The following is a 13574-nucleotide window of genomic DNA, read 5'->3' as shown; positions in this document are numbered from 1 at the left end:
AAGGACTTAGAGAAAGATAAGAAACATGTATAAAAGCAAATCTACTGACCTAGTGAATTCTGTTACAGGGGTTTAATAGTCACTAGAGGAGATTTTTGAGTATTATTCAATAGCCATGCTTTAGCACATGGTTCTAACAGCTGCACCAGGGAAACAGTATCTTTGAGCAGGAGGCAGATGTGTCTGAGGCACAGGGAGCTGTTTTCTGCTGGAGCTGGGAGAGAAAGGTAAATGGGATGGTTTTGCCACAGCCTCGTCCCATCACAACCAATACCTGTCTGCTGGGGCTGAAACATTCACTTGCAGCTGAACCCATCTCTGGAAGTGTTGCTCCATGTCAGTGACAGCTTATTCCCTCTCTGCTAGGGTAATGAGAGCTGGAGATTACCTTCATTTTCCCAGAGTCAGTAAGCTAATGAGAGCTGGGTGGATCTCATTTCAGTCCCAGGTAGAGGCATGCCCACCCGTGGGGCCCTTGCTGACTGTGATTCCCAGTTCCACCCTGCTGATCCCTGTGGTGGAATTTGTCTGGAGCAAAAAGCTAAACGTTGTGCTGCTAGATGTGGTGTAACAAATTCATCCAGGGCTCTGAGAGCCACCTCCAGCTGCCATCCTGCTGAGGAAGAGGATGGGGGAGCCACACCCCTTCTTGCAATGCATGTCTATGTCAGACATTGAAACTTCATTTTTGCCGACTTTTCATCTGGACATCTTTGCTGCAGCTGCCAGTGGGGTACCAGTGCATGTGGCCTGGATCCATCTGCCCATGCTGCCCCTGAGAAGATTTTAGCAATGTTTGAGTCCTCCCTAGAAGCAAACAAGCAAAAAACTACTTGTTAAAGTTGCTAGCTGTGTCACTCAAAGAGGGAAATGTGTGAACTTTCATAGAGATTATTAAAACCCAACCCTTTCCACACCCTGATCCATGACTGGCAGTAGAGCCTTGTCCCAAACAAACAATCTCCTACACAAAACAGTTTAAGAGAAGCTGAGTTTTGGGGAACACGCCCTGAAAGAAGTTGAGAACCCAAGCTAAAACTGCTGATAGGATTATTTTTTGGACCGGACATGCAAGACTTCCTGAGGCTCTAATTATGCAGGATTAAAAAAAAAAAAGGCTATTTAAGTAAAGCAGACATGAATAACTGTAGTTCCCCAAATGCGATGGACATGACATCTTTCTCTCCCTGGACACAGACATGGCTCCCTGACTCACACAGTCAGCCCATTTCTTCCTTACTGAAAGGACTCCTCACAGTTTTGTATCTGAACACGAGAAGAAAAAGCCTTCAGTGTCTCAGACATGTTGGCTAGATACCTGGCTTGTTAAAATGCAGTATTTTATTCCAGTGTCTCTGCTCTGGGTTGAAGTTGCTGCTCTCTCAGCAGTGCTGCAGGTGAGGCACTCTGCAGCCTGTGCCCCCAGGTACCCACCTTCCTCCCACACACAGGACAGGATGCTGTCTCAAGTGACATTTCTTCAAGTACCACAGCTCAGGCGCTCTTTGTTCTGCCATTTCTGCTACTCATCTTTTGGGCTAACTACAGGTGACACAGTAAAGTCCCCATGTCCCCAAACTTGAGCACAGATGGTCACTCAGACCCTGTTCATAGGGACCAGCTCTGCCAAGCCCACCTCTTATATTCATCTTCTGACAAAGTTTACCAGTGGCCAGAGAAGTTTGCTACCATTTTTTTTGGTGATAAATAAGATCCTTAGCATTCAAGGAGGTGAAATTCAGTACCCTACAATGAGCAAATGACCAAAAAGTAGATAACCTAAGAAGAAAGGTCTTAAAGTACTCCTTTTCAACCACGTGCATTCAAAAAACAAGCAATTTTTACTTGAGACTTTCTTGTTTGGTCCAGCCATAGCTAGCTCATGGATCTGACTCAGCAGGGTGTATTTTACTAAGTACTTTTTGGATGTCTCTCAGAAACTGGTAGTGTGGTCTATCCCAGCCATTCACACCACAGTTCTGTCACATCAGATAATCATACAGCCAGTCATCAAAACATAACCTTGTTCCACTTCAAGAAACAGAAATTAGTGTAAACTAGCATTTCCCCTTAAAGTTTGTGTGGCAGAAGAAACATGATGTACAAGTGCTCTCTCTGAAAAATTCACTTCCCTTCCCAGGAATTCCCAGGTCAATGACATTAGCTCTGGGTTGCTATTGGCTTGGCCAAATCCTTGTAAACAGCTCCTGATTCCAAGAAAGTGACCCATGTGTACGATGTCTTCCGAGTTCTGGTTTCTTTCCTGGTGCTGCAGGTGGGCTGCCACCCCCAGCCATCAGAGCAGTGCAGATGTCCCTTACCTGCAGCCACCACGCAGCACTGCTGCTGCTGCTCTCTGGAGTCTCAGCACCATCTGATGCTGGCTTTCTTCAGGCTGCCCAGCTCCTCCTCCCAGTGCTCTGCAGAGCCTGGCTGAGCTCTGGGTTTGGTCAACAAATCTGCTCTGGGCTGATCTGCTGTGATTTCAGCTCATCCTCTGCCACTGCACAGGGTGCACAGCAGCTGCTCCTCTGCCCAGGTACACCCCAGAGCAAGTCAGGACCTGGACCTTGTCCAGCTGTCCCCCAGTGCATGCAGACACAAAACACATGGAGGCCACAATTCATGGATTTATTTTCAGTTGAATGAGCTTGCCTTACAACAGCTGTATTTAATATCATCAGCTCCTGGTGCTGGCTGTCCAGCCAGGATAACACTGCTGTTTAACCACATTGGGAGGGCTGCATGGCCTGTGGCTTTGCAGTGCAGCTGGAATTGAGTGATCCTGGGGCAAGCTGTGGGATTCCTTGCAGCCATTTCCATGGGGTTTCAGCAGTGAGAGCTCAGACCCAGTGTGACTGACCACCCTGTCCCTCAGTGGGACACCCTTCATCTCTGCCTTCCCTCAGTGCTCCCTGCTCCTCTGGCTGGAGCTCTGGCCACATCAAACCCTTCAGATGAAGAGCCCTGCAGCTCATTCCAGGTGGCCACATCCCCCCCTTCAGTGGCCACAGCAGTCAGGCTGAGCTCAGATGGATGGGCTGTGCTCCAGCACCTGCAATATTTCCTTCCCACCCCCTCTGGCCTCACACATGCAGAACACACACTCACACCTATTTTCTCCACATCTGCAATAAGCTGCTTGTACATGTTGGCAGTTTTCTCCATGACAGCACCAGTAGCTGCCATGTATTCCCTTTTCATTCAGAAATCAAGATGTCCCAGCCCTTGGTTTTTAAGAACATTCTTAACAAAGAGAAATAAAACTTGTAGCACAGGAGAAAGTATAAGGTCACTGATAAGTGCCTGGAAAGTGTGCCTGGTAGTTTGTGCATTCTGATTAACTTTTCAATTATTAATTCCTCTAATTTCCCATTAGACCTCTGGCTCTCAGCCCTGGGTGAGCAGCACTGTGTTCTACATTTATTCCTGTGTTACATACAAAGAAGTACTTTTCCTTGCCCTTTGAAAGTGCTACCAGATAATGATCGCTAATTTCTGCATCCTTTTCAGAGAAGCTGTAAACAAGCTGTAACCCCTTCACCGTCTCAGCCCTGACCCCCTCAGGCACACTTTGCTCATTTGTTTCTTCTTCTCTTTTTTCTGAGACTGTTTGCACAGATGTGTTTTTGTACCAACAATTACTCTTTACAATCATTCTCAGTAACTTTCCTTGCTCTGCTAAACCCAAGATGAGGCCAACATGCACACATAAGGTAGTGACATTCTATGGGCTTCACAGTAGCACAGTCCTGGCTTTTGACTGGAATACCTTTCCATTAGCACCTCACACTCCCTTTGAATTCTGGTGAGTTTTGAACTGATGCTCAGAGGCCTGCAGATGCACAGCTGGTCCTGTTAATCCTGTGCCTGTGTAACCAATGTTTTGCTCATCCCTTGGGTCACTCCCTCTGTTTTACATCTGCCTGCATGGCCTTTAATGGGACACAGACGACTGCCCTGTTCATTATAAAAAGGTTCCTCCATAACTCTGCATAATAGATTTACTCAGAGCAGTAGAAATTATTCATAATTTACCCCTTCAGGGCTTCTACGCTGGGAGGAAAGTACGTCTTTAGTATCTAGTGAGGGGCTGCGAGTGGCTTGCTGGCATTCCAAAATGAGCCAGTTGTGCAGAAATGCACACAGTGAAATATGTGAGGCACGTGTAAGCAATCCTGCCCAAACTTATGGAAAAGTACCTAATTCCTTTCAAATATCCATCATGCATTTAAAGAGAGAGCAGAAAACACGAGCTCAGAAAGAAAGTGTCTGCTGGCAGTACCAGAAGCAGCCAGAGCTGTGGCCGTGTGCCCAGACCTCGCTGCAGGGCTGTGCAGGGGATCAAGGGCAGCACAAGGACAGCAGGGGACACTCCTGCTTCCTGCACTGCTGCTCCTGGTGCGGCAGTTCCTGAGCTCCTCTTGGCTTTAATCTGCCTTCCAGTGTTCCTATAAAATCTCTCTCCCATTAAATCTGTGCAGCATCAGGTGGGCAGGAGAAGAACCATCGATTCCCAAGCCAGCCACATCCTGCCCTGCTCACCCATGGGGAGGGGGATGCTGAGCAGCCCTCAGTGCTGGCTCTCCTCCCACCAAAGGCTGGAAACACTGGCTCTTTTGGCCAGATACAGCAGTAAGTTCAGTACAGTGCTCCTAGCCTGGGACCTGCCTGCTGCAGCATTCAAAGGGCTTTCTTGGATAGAGGTGATGAAAGGGAATCAAGAAAAACAAAATCAGAGATTCTATACAGCAGTCTGTAACTGAAGTTCTTGCATTTTCACTGCAGGGACTCTGAAGGGAGAGCAACCAGTGCTTGTGCAACCTATGTATCAGGGGAAAAAAGGGAGAATAAATATGTATTTTGTGTGGGTGAAGGTGCTCCTCAGGACTGGTATCTGCAGAGCATTGTTGGTTCTCAGGAAGTGTCCCCTACTTCATACTCAGATTCCTGGGGGTTTGCAACACAACCAGGCACATTCTTATTTACTTCTTCAGAGACTTTGTTTTCCCCAAGCTCCATCACATAGCTGTTTTCAGTGGCAGAGATGGGTTCCTCATAGTGACCTGTGCTTGAAGAAGCTGCTGCTTTCAAGTTGTGGCTGAAATCAAAAAGCAAAAAGAATAGCAACCAGAGTAAACAAAGCATCTCCAACCATCAGGATTTTGACATTATCATGGTCTGACTCAAGCCCATGTAAACTTGGGCCACTGGGCTATGGCAATATTCTGAAGGAGAGAATTTTGTCTTTTGCTTTCTCATGGCAGAAAAATCTTGGGTATTGTAGCAGCATTGCTTCCAACCCTGAGAAAGTTTCCAAGGAGAGGCAGCAAAGGGCGTGCAAGTAATAAAAGGATTACCACCATTTCTTGCACAATCTGATAATTGCTGAAGACAAATATTTATAAAACATATTGGAGGAAACAAATTGAGAACTGAAAACAGCCCACATCCACTGTCTGGCTTATGGTATCTAATATTTTTTACACGAAGAGAGATCCTCTGAAGAGAAATGTCATCACAGCATTTTTTCCATTGCTCAGGGTTCAAATGTTACTTAAACTGCTGCCTTACGCATTGCTGGGGAAGCCCAGCACTGGGATGCTGGCACATCCCACTAATCCTCAAGTCAGCAGCACTTTGTACCTAGAGAAGTGGTTCTTCTTGTATGTTTTGGCCAGATTGTTACTGAAAAGCCTGACACTTCCACAGGTTACAAGTAGATCAGGATGTGAAACCTGAGTGTAGAAATAGTTATAACTTCCTTCCTAGCTATGGTTAGAAGAAGCAAATTCAGCCAGGGATGTTTTCAGGATAAATAGAATATAACCAGTAGTTTTTAGAAGGGGAGTTCCTTTCCTTTACATTTGAAAAAGCACTGGGAATTCAGCCTTGGAAAAACAGAGAATTTAGCCTTGCCAATCATCTTCAGTAGCCCTCCCTGCGCTTAGGAGCCAATAAGCAGCTCTTGCTCACTTCTACAATTCTGATATTGCCACGAAAAAGATCTTTCTTCCCCCATTCTTTGTTGCTGTGGAAAGCCCACAAGCCATCCTACAATGTGCTGTTGAGCTAACTGTGAACCTCTTCACTCAGACTGCTTAAGGGGTTTTCATTATGACAGCTAACAACAGTGCTTTTTATTCTGCCCTGATACATCCCCCCAGGACTCATCAATGTGCCAGAAAAGGGTTATACTCACAGTTTTACATCATAGACTTGAGCTGGAAAAGAAAAATCAGAATTTGTGTCAATAATTTGCATTTACATTCCTTAAAAAAGAATTTCTTTTTCTTTATCTTCTTGGTTTAAGAAAATGACGTCTCAAGACAGAACAAAAATAACAGCCTTGGATATCATGTCAGGTAGGGGATGACTCAGTTTCCCAGGATTCAGTCCAAGAAAACAAAAACAACCCAGCTACTACACAACTGGGTTATTTTGACCCAATGTCAAAGATGAAGTTGAAGTTAGAAACTAGAAGTCCATAGTTTCCCCAGTTTCTCTAATCATTAGAAGTTCCATAAAGAACAGTTTTGAAAGTGGCTATTCTGGATTCCTTAAAAAAAAAAAAAGGGGGGAAGAAAAATGGCAAAAGAAATACCTGACAATTTTATTATTAATTGGTAGCATGGAGTCATAGGAAGATCATTAGCAAAACAAAGGAGAAAAAGTCTGTGGGATCTCAAACCCCAAAACACATCTGTGTGCTCCCTGCACGGCTGGTGGGGAGGGCCCCAAGGGTCAAGGGGATTTCTTGTGCAGTACAGGGGAGACAGAGCATTCAGTGAATGGATCCTGTGACTGAAGACCAGAGAGGAAACAAATTCACATGGAATAGGGAGAATTGACAGTGACCTCTTCCCTCTGGGTGCCAGCTACAGGAACTACTGAGCAGCAACTGCTGCCAAAGGCTCTTCCCAGCACCAGGACAGGATGAAACCTCTGCCAGAGGCTTTAAAGATTTGGAACAATGAGCCTGGCCAAGCAGGAGAGTCTGAGCCCTGGGATGTCTGTGAGCAGCAGTGAGAAACAACCGACCCAAGGCTCTGTGGCAGAGCAAGCCCCACACCTTGGGATGGGCTGGGCAGGGACTGAGCTGCCCCAGAGCCAGTGCAGGGATGGAGGGTGCAGCTCAGGAGCACCAGGGCCACTGCTGCTCCAACCCCACAGCTGGTGCCTGGAAGACCCTCCTGGCTGCAAGGACTTCTCTGCCTCTTGGGGTCTCCCACCACCTGTGGCATCTACTGCCTGCATGATGCCAGATGTGCCAGAGCTGCAGCTGGTGGCTGCAAGCTCTGCTCCAGACCCCAAACCCATCAAAGGTAAAGCCATGCTGTGCATGAGTAAAACATTCAGGTTTTCCAGAGCATTGTACTCACCATCTTTGGGCTTCCTCATGCACATGATAAGAGAGATGACAAGGAAAACCACAGCACCACACACCACAGCAATCAGGATGACCAGGTACAGGGACAAGCCAGTTCTCTGGGAATCTAAAGCAACACAACAGAGGAATTTCAGACAGCGGAGCCCTCCTGGGTGACAGCAGCAGGGACATGACATTTGCCATGTCCCCAAGGCCAGCAACAGCCAGCCCTGCCTGAGCACATGGGGCTGTGTCCTTAACCTTCTTCTGAGCTTGGTTTTGCTCTTACCACGAATTGTTTCATTCTTCCCTGGATATCCCACACCACTCTCAGAAGTTGTTGCTGTTATGGGCAGATCTGGAAAACAAACATGAGTTAAAGTCTGACAGTGCATTTCCACCCATCATTTTAGCACCAGGGGAGCTGGGATTCGAGCTGTAGGATCAGAAGAGAATGCCTGCAGCCCCTTTACAAGGCAGTGAAAACAGGCAAACTGCAGAAATGAGCACTATGTATACAGTGTACTGTAGAGAGAGTACCTGCAGCACCATATGGTCACTGGATGGATACTATATATAGTAAAAATACATTTTTATGTATAACCGAACTGCACAGACACATGCCAGGTACCTGTGTGCATTTGCATGTCTGTACACACACACCTGCAGTAGTGGTGGGGCCCCATGGAGTCCAGGAGGTTCCCGAGGTACCTCCAGGCACCAGCTCTGTCTGAGGTTTTTCTGCAAGAACAATCAACACCTATCAGCATCTTCCCTCAGCTTCCAGTGACTGACACCAGCTTCCACAATCCCCACGTGGTTGCTGGGGCACTATAAACCCAAATGAAACATAATCCAGCCATAGAAAGTTCCCACAAGCAAGTCTGCTCTAGTCCAGACAAAAATTCCTACATCCCACAAAATCAGACGTGAAACCACAAGCCCTCCCTCAAAACTGCTGTCCCTGGTCAAGTACATGTTTTCAGCTGGGTCTGAGGAAGCTTTTGCATCCCTTGTGTCTGCCACTGGAGACATCAGATCTGTCTCCCTTCAGCAGCTCTCATTCCAGATCAGAAAACATGCAACAAAATCCTTTAGAAAAGAACCAAACCCAGAACATCCTATCCCATATGATCTGCAGCTTAGGAAAAGCAGCGTCAGCCCCGGCCCCGCCGCTCTGATGATGGGCTTGGTGGCTGCCACTGCAACACAAAGCACAGGGACCCGGGTCACGGAGCCCTGGCTGTGGGACCGTCCCCCTGCCACAGCAGTTCTCACTCCTGCTGTCGGTGCTTTCCCGGAAAAAAGCAGCTCAGCTTTAGCATCTCCTCCCTGCACAGGATGAGCTCAGCTGTGCCACCCAGGTGTCCTGCAGTCTCTGTGCCTCTATAATCCCCCAACATGGGCAGAGGGAGGGCAAGCACATGCTGGTGAAATTTAGTCAAAGAACAGCAATACAGGATCCCTGGCATGCCAGTGGGAAACATTGAGCCACTGGCTACAGATAGAGCCAGGCCTGGACTGGTCCTGGAGGAGCCACAGTCCTCCCTGAGCTGCAGGGTGCTGTGTCCTGGGCAGAATTTCTCTCTGACCTATTTGCTGTTTCTTGCTGGATGCTGACACTGATCAGCAAAATGCTTCTGCATGCAAACACATGGTCACTGCCTACCTTCTCTAATTCCCAAAAGCCTTCCTGAGCCAAGCCTTTCCCTCCTCATCAGCCCCCTCCTTGGATTTACCTTTAACCACCTCCAAACTGGTGGTGATCTCCTTTGCTATCAGGCTGTTGTTGCTGTCTCTCCAGGTGACCTGGCAAGTGTAGGTTCCTCTGTCAGAGATCTCCAGGCTCAGGATGAGAAGAGACACATTTCCTGGGGCATTCTTTGGGATGCTGACTCTGTCCCTGTACTCAGCCAGGAGGATGTGGTCCCCGGAGTCATCCCTCCGGAAGATGGTGCCTGAGCCCTTGTCGTGTACCACGGTCCAGGTGAGGGTTTGCTGCACGAGCTCCTCCACAGGCACATAGGCACAAGGCAGAGTGACAGAATCCTTCCAGACCCCTTTGATCTCACTGGGGCCGCTCAGCTCCAGAAAAGCTGCAGGAAGAAAGGAAGATTAAAATTAAGCCACAGAGCAGCCAGGGTGAAGGCAGCTCCCAGGTGGCGAAGCCATGGCAAGAGCATTGGCAAAGAGAGCCCAGCAGATGAGAAACACAAGCAGGCAGTGGGGAGTGCGAGGGTTGGGCTGCTCAGGGGTGGGTTAATCAAAAATCAGTGTGGCTTGAGGATGGGAGGTGGCTGATGGCCGGGACACCAACTCCTGCCCTGGTGCAGCCTGGCTCTCCTGCCCTGCCTGGTGCTCTCCTGCCACCACCAGCACTGAGTAGAGCACAGGGTCAGAGTTATTGGATATCTTAGGCTTGAGGAAAGGAGTTGGTTTAAAGTCCAAGTTGCAGCTCCCTGGTCTCAGCCAATGTCTGCTCCAGACATCACCCCTGGGGCTTCTGAGGAACAGCAAAGACTTCCCTCCTCCACTGCCTATTTGTGTTTCTGAAACACACCATTCTCTCAGCCTAAGCCAAGCATGAGAAACTTAAACCACTGGCTCAAGGAACCTAAAACTCTTTCCTGTAAAAATTCAGACCATTGCCTTTGTCCCAGCACATTTCTCTCACTCTGAGGACTGAATGTAAGCTCTTCCCAAATCAGAGCTACCCTGCCAGGCACACCCAGGGCAGGCCCAGCCCAGACTCACCGCTGCAGTGGAGAAGGGAACTCAGGAGCACAGCTGCTCGCAGCATCATTCCCATCCTTCCTTCACAGCTGCTCCCTCTCCAGCCAGAGCAACCTGCTTGTCCCAGGCTGGGGTAAATCAGGAACACTTCCCTGCCCGGGCTCGCTCTGTCACCGAGCACCCGGGACAGCGGCCGGTGGCTCTTCCTTCCTCTTTATCAGAAAACAAGTGTGTCAGCGACCACCAGAGGCGTGGGCGCAGCGGAAACCCTAAGGAAGGGTGCAAAGAGGAAAGTGTAAAAGTTACTTCTACGTTATTTTGTTGTTTCTGCTGAGTATGTTTTTCCCCCTTCTGTTTTTTAATTTTTTTCCTTTATTTCTTTTGAGTCCTAGGCAACCATTTCTTCCTCTTTTCCTCCTTGTGTTGCTGGCTGACAAATAAGCTTTAACACAGAATTACACACAGGTCTGAGAGAGAACTCATCGGGAGCTGAACCATCTAGGTCCTCACAACTGACTTTCTCACCAGCTTCTGTGACACCCACTACTATGCTTTAAGTTAAGGTTCATGAAACCCCTTAAATCTTTACATTACCAGTGCAAGACAGATGATTATCATAGGCCTCTTCCAGATGGAATATTCTATATAAGAGAGGATGAATTCAGGTATACAAATCTAAACCCAAAAATTTCCCAAGAGCTGCAGATAGCCAGGTCACCAATCCCACTGCATCTCACAGATGGATCCTCCCTTCTCACAGAGCAATTTAGCTGCTTGGTTTAAATGGTTAATTGTTTTCAATTACAAGGCCTGATTGGGGCCATACATTCCTGCAGTGCCTTCAGACTACTTGGGAACAGGTGAACATGATGATGCCCAGAGAGAAAAAGAGGAACTTGTCACAGCAGAAAATCTTTGAGAACATGAAAGCATGGTTTCTTTACTGTAATGATATATTACTATTCATTAAATGTTATAGTTAATCTCTATAATTCAGTAATTGAGCACTAGCCCTAAGAGAAGTATCTGTTTTCTACTGAAATATCCCATTTGATGGATTTTACTGCCTTTTACTGTTTTCTACAGCTCTCAATTTTTCTTCTGCTCCAGTAAAAGAATATCTTCTGCTTCCTTGCATTCAGCTGAACCAAAATGAGCCTTTGCTGTTGTTACACCCAAATTCAACACCCTGTCCTCAAATACAAGTAATCAGACTAATTCAATGCAGCCATCCAAATCCCAGCCCCTGGTGTGCTAGTGAGACATGGTTTGGGTCTGCAGTGGCACCGTGGGATCCTCCCTTGTGGCCCTGTGCTCCTCCACCAGAATCTCCCCTGAGATGCCACTCCAGCCTGCAGCCCCTGGGACAGGGAGGAGCAGGAAAAGCTGCTGTGGGCTGCAGTGTTCACGTACTTCTTGGTTCAGGGAGGGAAAAGACCACGTTAAGGTCAAATCGTTGGAACTCCTTTGCAGGAGACAGAACTTGCTGGAGGAGGGTAGAAGCCTGCATTTTCTTGAGCTAAGTCAAAGACAGTGGTTTGGCTGGGGTAGAATCAATTGTCTTCACAGTGGCTGGCGTTATGTTTTGCATAGGCTGACAATACAGAGATGTTTTTGTTATTGCTGATCAGTGTTAGAGCCAAGGCCTTTTCTGCTTTTTGTACAGCTTCGCTGGTGAGGGGCTGGGGGTACAGGGGAGATGGGGAGGGGACACAGCCAGGACAGGTGACCCCAACTGACCCTGCCCATGACATCACACTCAGTACAAAAGCTGGGGGGAAGAGGAGGGGGGACATTTGGAGGGATGGTGTTTGTCTTCCCAAGTCACCACTACACGTGATGGGGCTCTGCTGTCCTGGAGGTGTCTGAACACCTGTCTGCCCTGGGAAGCAGTGAATAAATCCTTTGTTTTTCCTCACTTGTGTGCTAGCTTTCACTTTCACTATTAATCTGTCTTTATCTCAACCCAAATATTTTCCAGCTTTTACTTTTCCAATTCTCTCCACAGTCCTACTGGTGCAAGAGTGACTGAGTGGCTGTGTGGTGCTTGATTGCTGGCTGGGGTGAAAACACAACAGGAACGTATCACCAGCAGGATCTGGACCAACCAGGAAGTTGAAACTCAAACTGTGTGACTAAAAAAGATGTGTAGGTATTTTTTATTGTATTAACATTTACCCTGTAAACATGTAGGTGTTTTTTACTGTATTTACACTGTTGGGGGGAACAGTGGCAGGAAGAGTTTTATCATTTTTAAAATGCAGCACCAGGCTCCTGTGGCTAAGGTGACTGTGGCAGCAACCCCTTGCTTCTGCTTTGGGCATCTTTGATACCATGATGCTGCTTTTCAAACAAGAATCTTGTTTCAGGAGACAGCAAAACATTCTGAGCACGGATGGATGAGGTGGCATCACACAGCCCAGAAGAGACAGAGCAAAATCAGTTTTTCTTGTATTCTGGAAAGCTGTTAGCAAGCACACAGGAGATATGAACTGATGGCAAGGCTCCCACAGTCAGTGTGGGGAGGGCTGGGCTGGAACAGTGCAAAAGTAGATCTGAAAGGAGCATGCAAGAGGAACTTGGCACTTTCTCAGTCTGCACCCGCCACGCCTGGGAGTGTTCTGTGGATCCCCAGCACGTGAATGATAAGGGAGAGCAATCTTTCCTCCCCAGACACAGAGATAAAGGCCAGGAGCCAGGCAGCAGCCATGTGCACTGATGCTGGAGAAGGAAGGAAGCTGCTGCTACAGCGAGGCCCCTGCGGTCACGGTGACAAACGGGTGACCTCAGGCTGCAGTGGGCAGTGCCCCACCCAGGCTGGCACATGGGGCTGCTGACTCAGTGCCTGGCCACTGCCCTCGGGCACAGGCTGGGCAGCAGCTGCACTGGCAGAGGAGTCTGTCCATAGCTCCATATGCCCCGTCCTTGTCCTTATCCTGAAGAGCAGCATGTTCTGTATAAAGATCCCTTTTCTTGGCAGTGGAAATGATCAACAGTTCCTTACTTCAAGGAAAATCTCACAAAAACTGTAATGCCTGTGGTGCCAGTTACCCTGGGCAGTCTGCACAGGGGTGCCAGATCTGGGGTCTGCCTGATGCTACAGATGATCTGGGCTGTTCCATTTCTCCTGTTATCTCCAGTGATTATTTTAATCCATACCTTATGGAGCTGAGGGCCGTTCCTACTGGGGTCTGTGTAGAACACATGCAGGTGTGCCCTACATCTGGTGTATTTTTCAGCACACACGGTATTGTGAGCTTTCACATCAACCCTTTTGAAAAACCAGTCCCAGGTGCTGTTCTCCCACGCTCTGGAAACAGACACTAGGCTTTCCTCATCACCCTAGTCCTGAACCAGCAGCAGCTGCATCATGAGACCACGCCCCAGGAGCATGAAAGAAATCAGTAAACAGGTTTGGGAAACATTAGCACAGACAGGAACACACACAAAGAATGTACAAGAAACACAGTAA

At 47.9% G+C, this 13574-nt stretch overlaps 1 protein-coding gene across 2 annotated transcripts; it reads right to left on the bottom strand.

Annotated features, from left to right (window-relative positions):
- Positions 1 to 3617: 3617 nt before the first annotated feature.
- Positions 3618 to 10833, bottom strand: LOC120508767 (T-lymphocyte activation antigen CD80-like). Of its 2 annotated transcripts, XM_039722676.1 has the most exons (8): positions 10697 to 10833; positions 10124 to 10371; positions 9109 to 9465; positions 8033 to 8110; positions 7659 to 7727; positions 7383 to 7496; positions 6203 to 6224; positions 3618 to 5101 (listed from the first exon to the last, which is right to left on the bottom strand). In XM_039722676.1, exons 2-8 carry the CDS (start codon positions 10176 to 10178, stop codon positions 4918 to 4920), a joined length of 879 nt encoding a protein of 292 aa, XP_039578610.1. In that variant the 5' UTR covers positions 10179 to 10371; positions 10697 to 10833; the 3' UTR covers positions 3618 to 4917. The 2 variants fall into 2 exon arrangements, with proteins under 2 accessions (XP_039578610.1, XP_039578611.1); XM_039722677.1 differs by lacking the exon at positions 8033 to 8110.
- Positions 10834 to 13574: the final 2741 nt, after the last annotated feature.

Source organism: Passer montanus, unplaced genomic scaffold (genome assembly GCF_014805655.1).
Source record: "Passer montanus isolate IOZ18808 unplaced genomic scaffold, ASM1480565v1 scaffold49, whole genome shotgun sequence".
NCBI lineage: Eukaryota > Metazoa > Chordata > Aves > Passeriformes > Passeridae > Passer > Passer montanus.
This window is presented reverse-complemented; position numbering and strand designations above follow the sequence as displayed.

Coding starts and splice junctions, on each gene's coding strand:
- LOC120508767 (XM_039722676.1), bottom strand. CDS start 10,178: ATGGGAATGATGCTGCGAGCAGCTGTGCTCCTGAGTTCCCTTCTCCAC. Junction 6,225..7,382: donor CATGAGGAAGCCCAAAGATG/GTGAGTACAATG, acceptor TTTCTTTTCCAG/CTCAAGTCTATGATGTAAAA. Junction 5,102..6,202: donor CAAGTCTATGATGTAAAACT/GTGAGTATAACC, acceptor TTTTGATTTCAG/CCACAACTTGAAAGCAGCAG.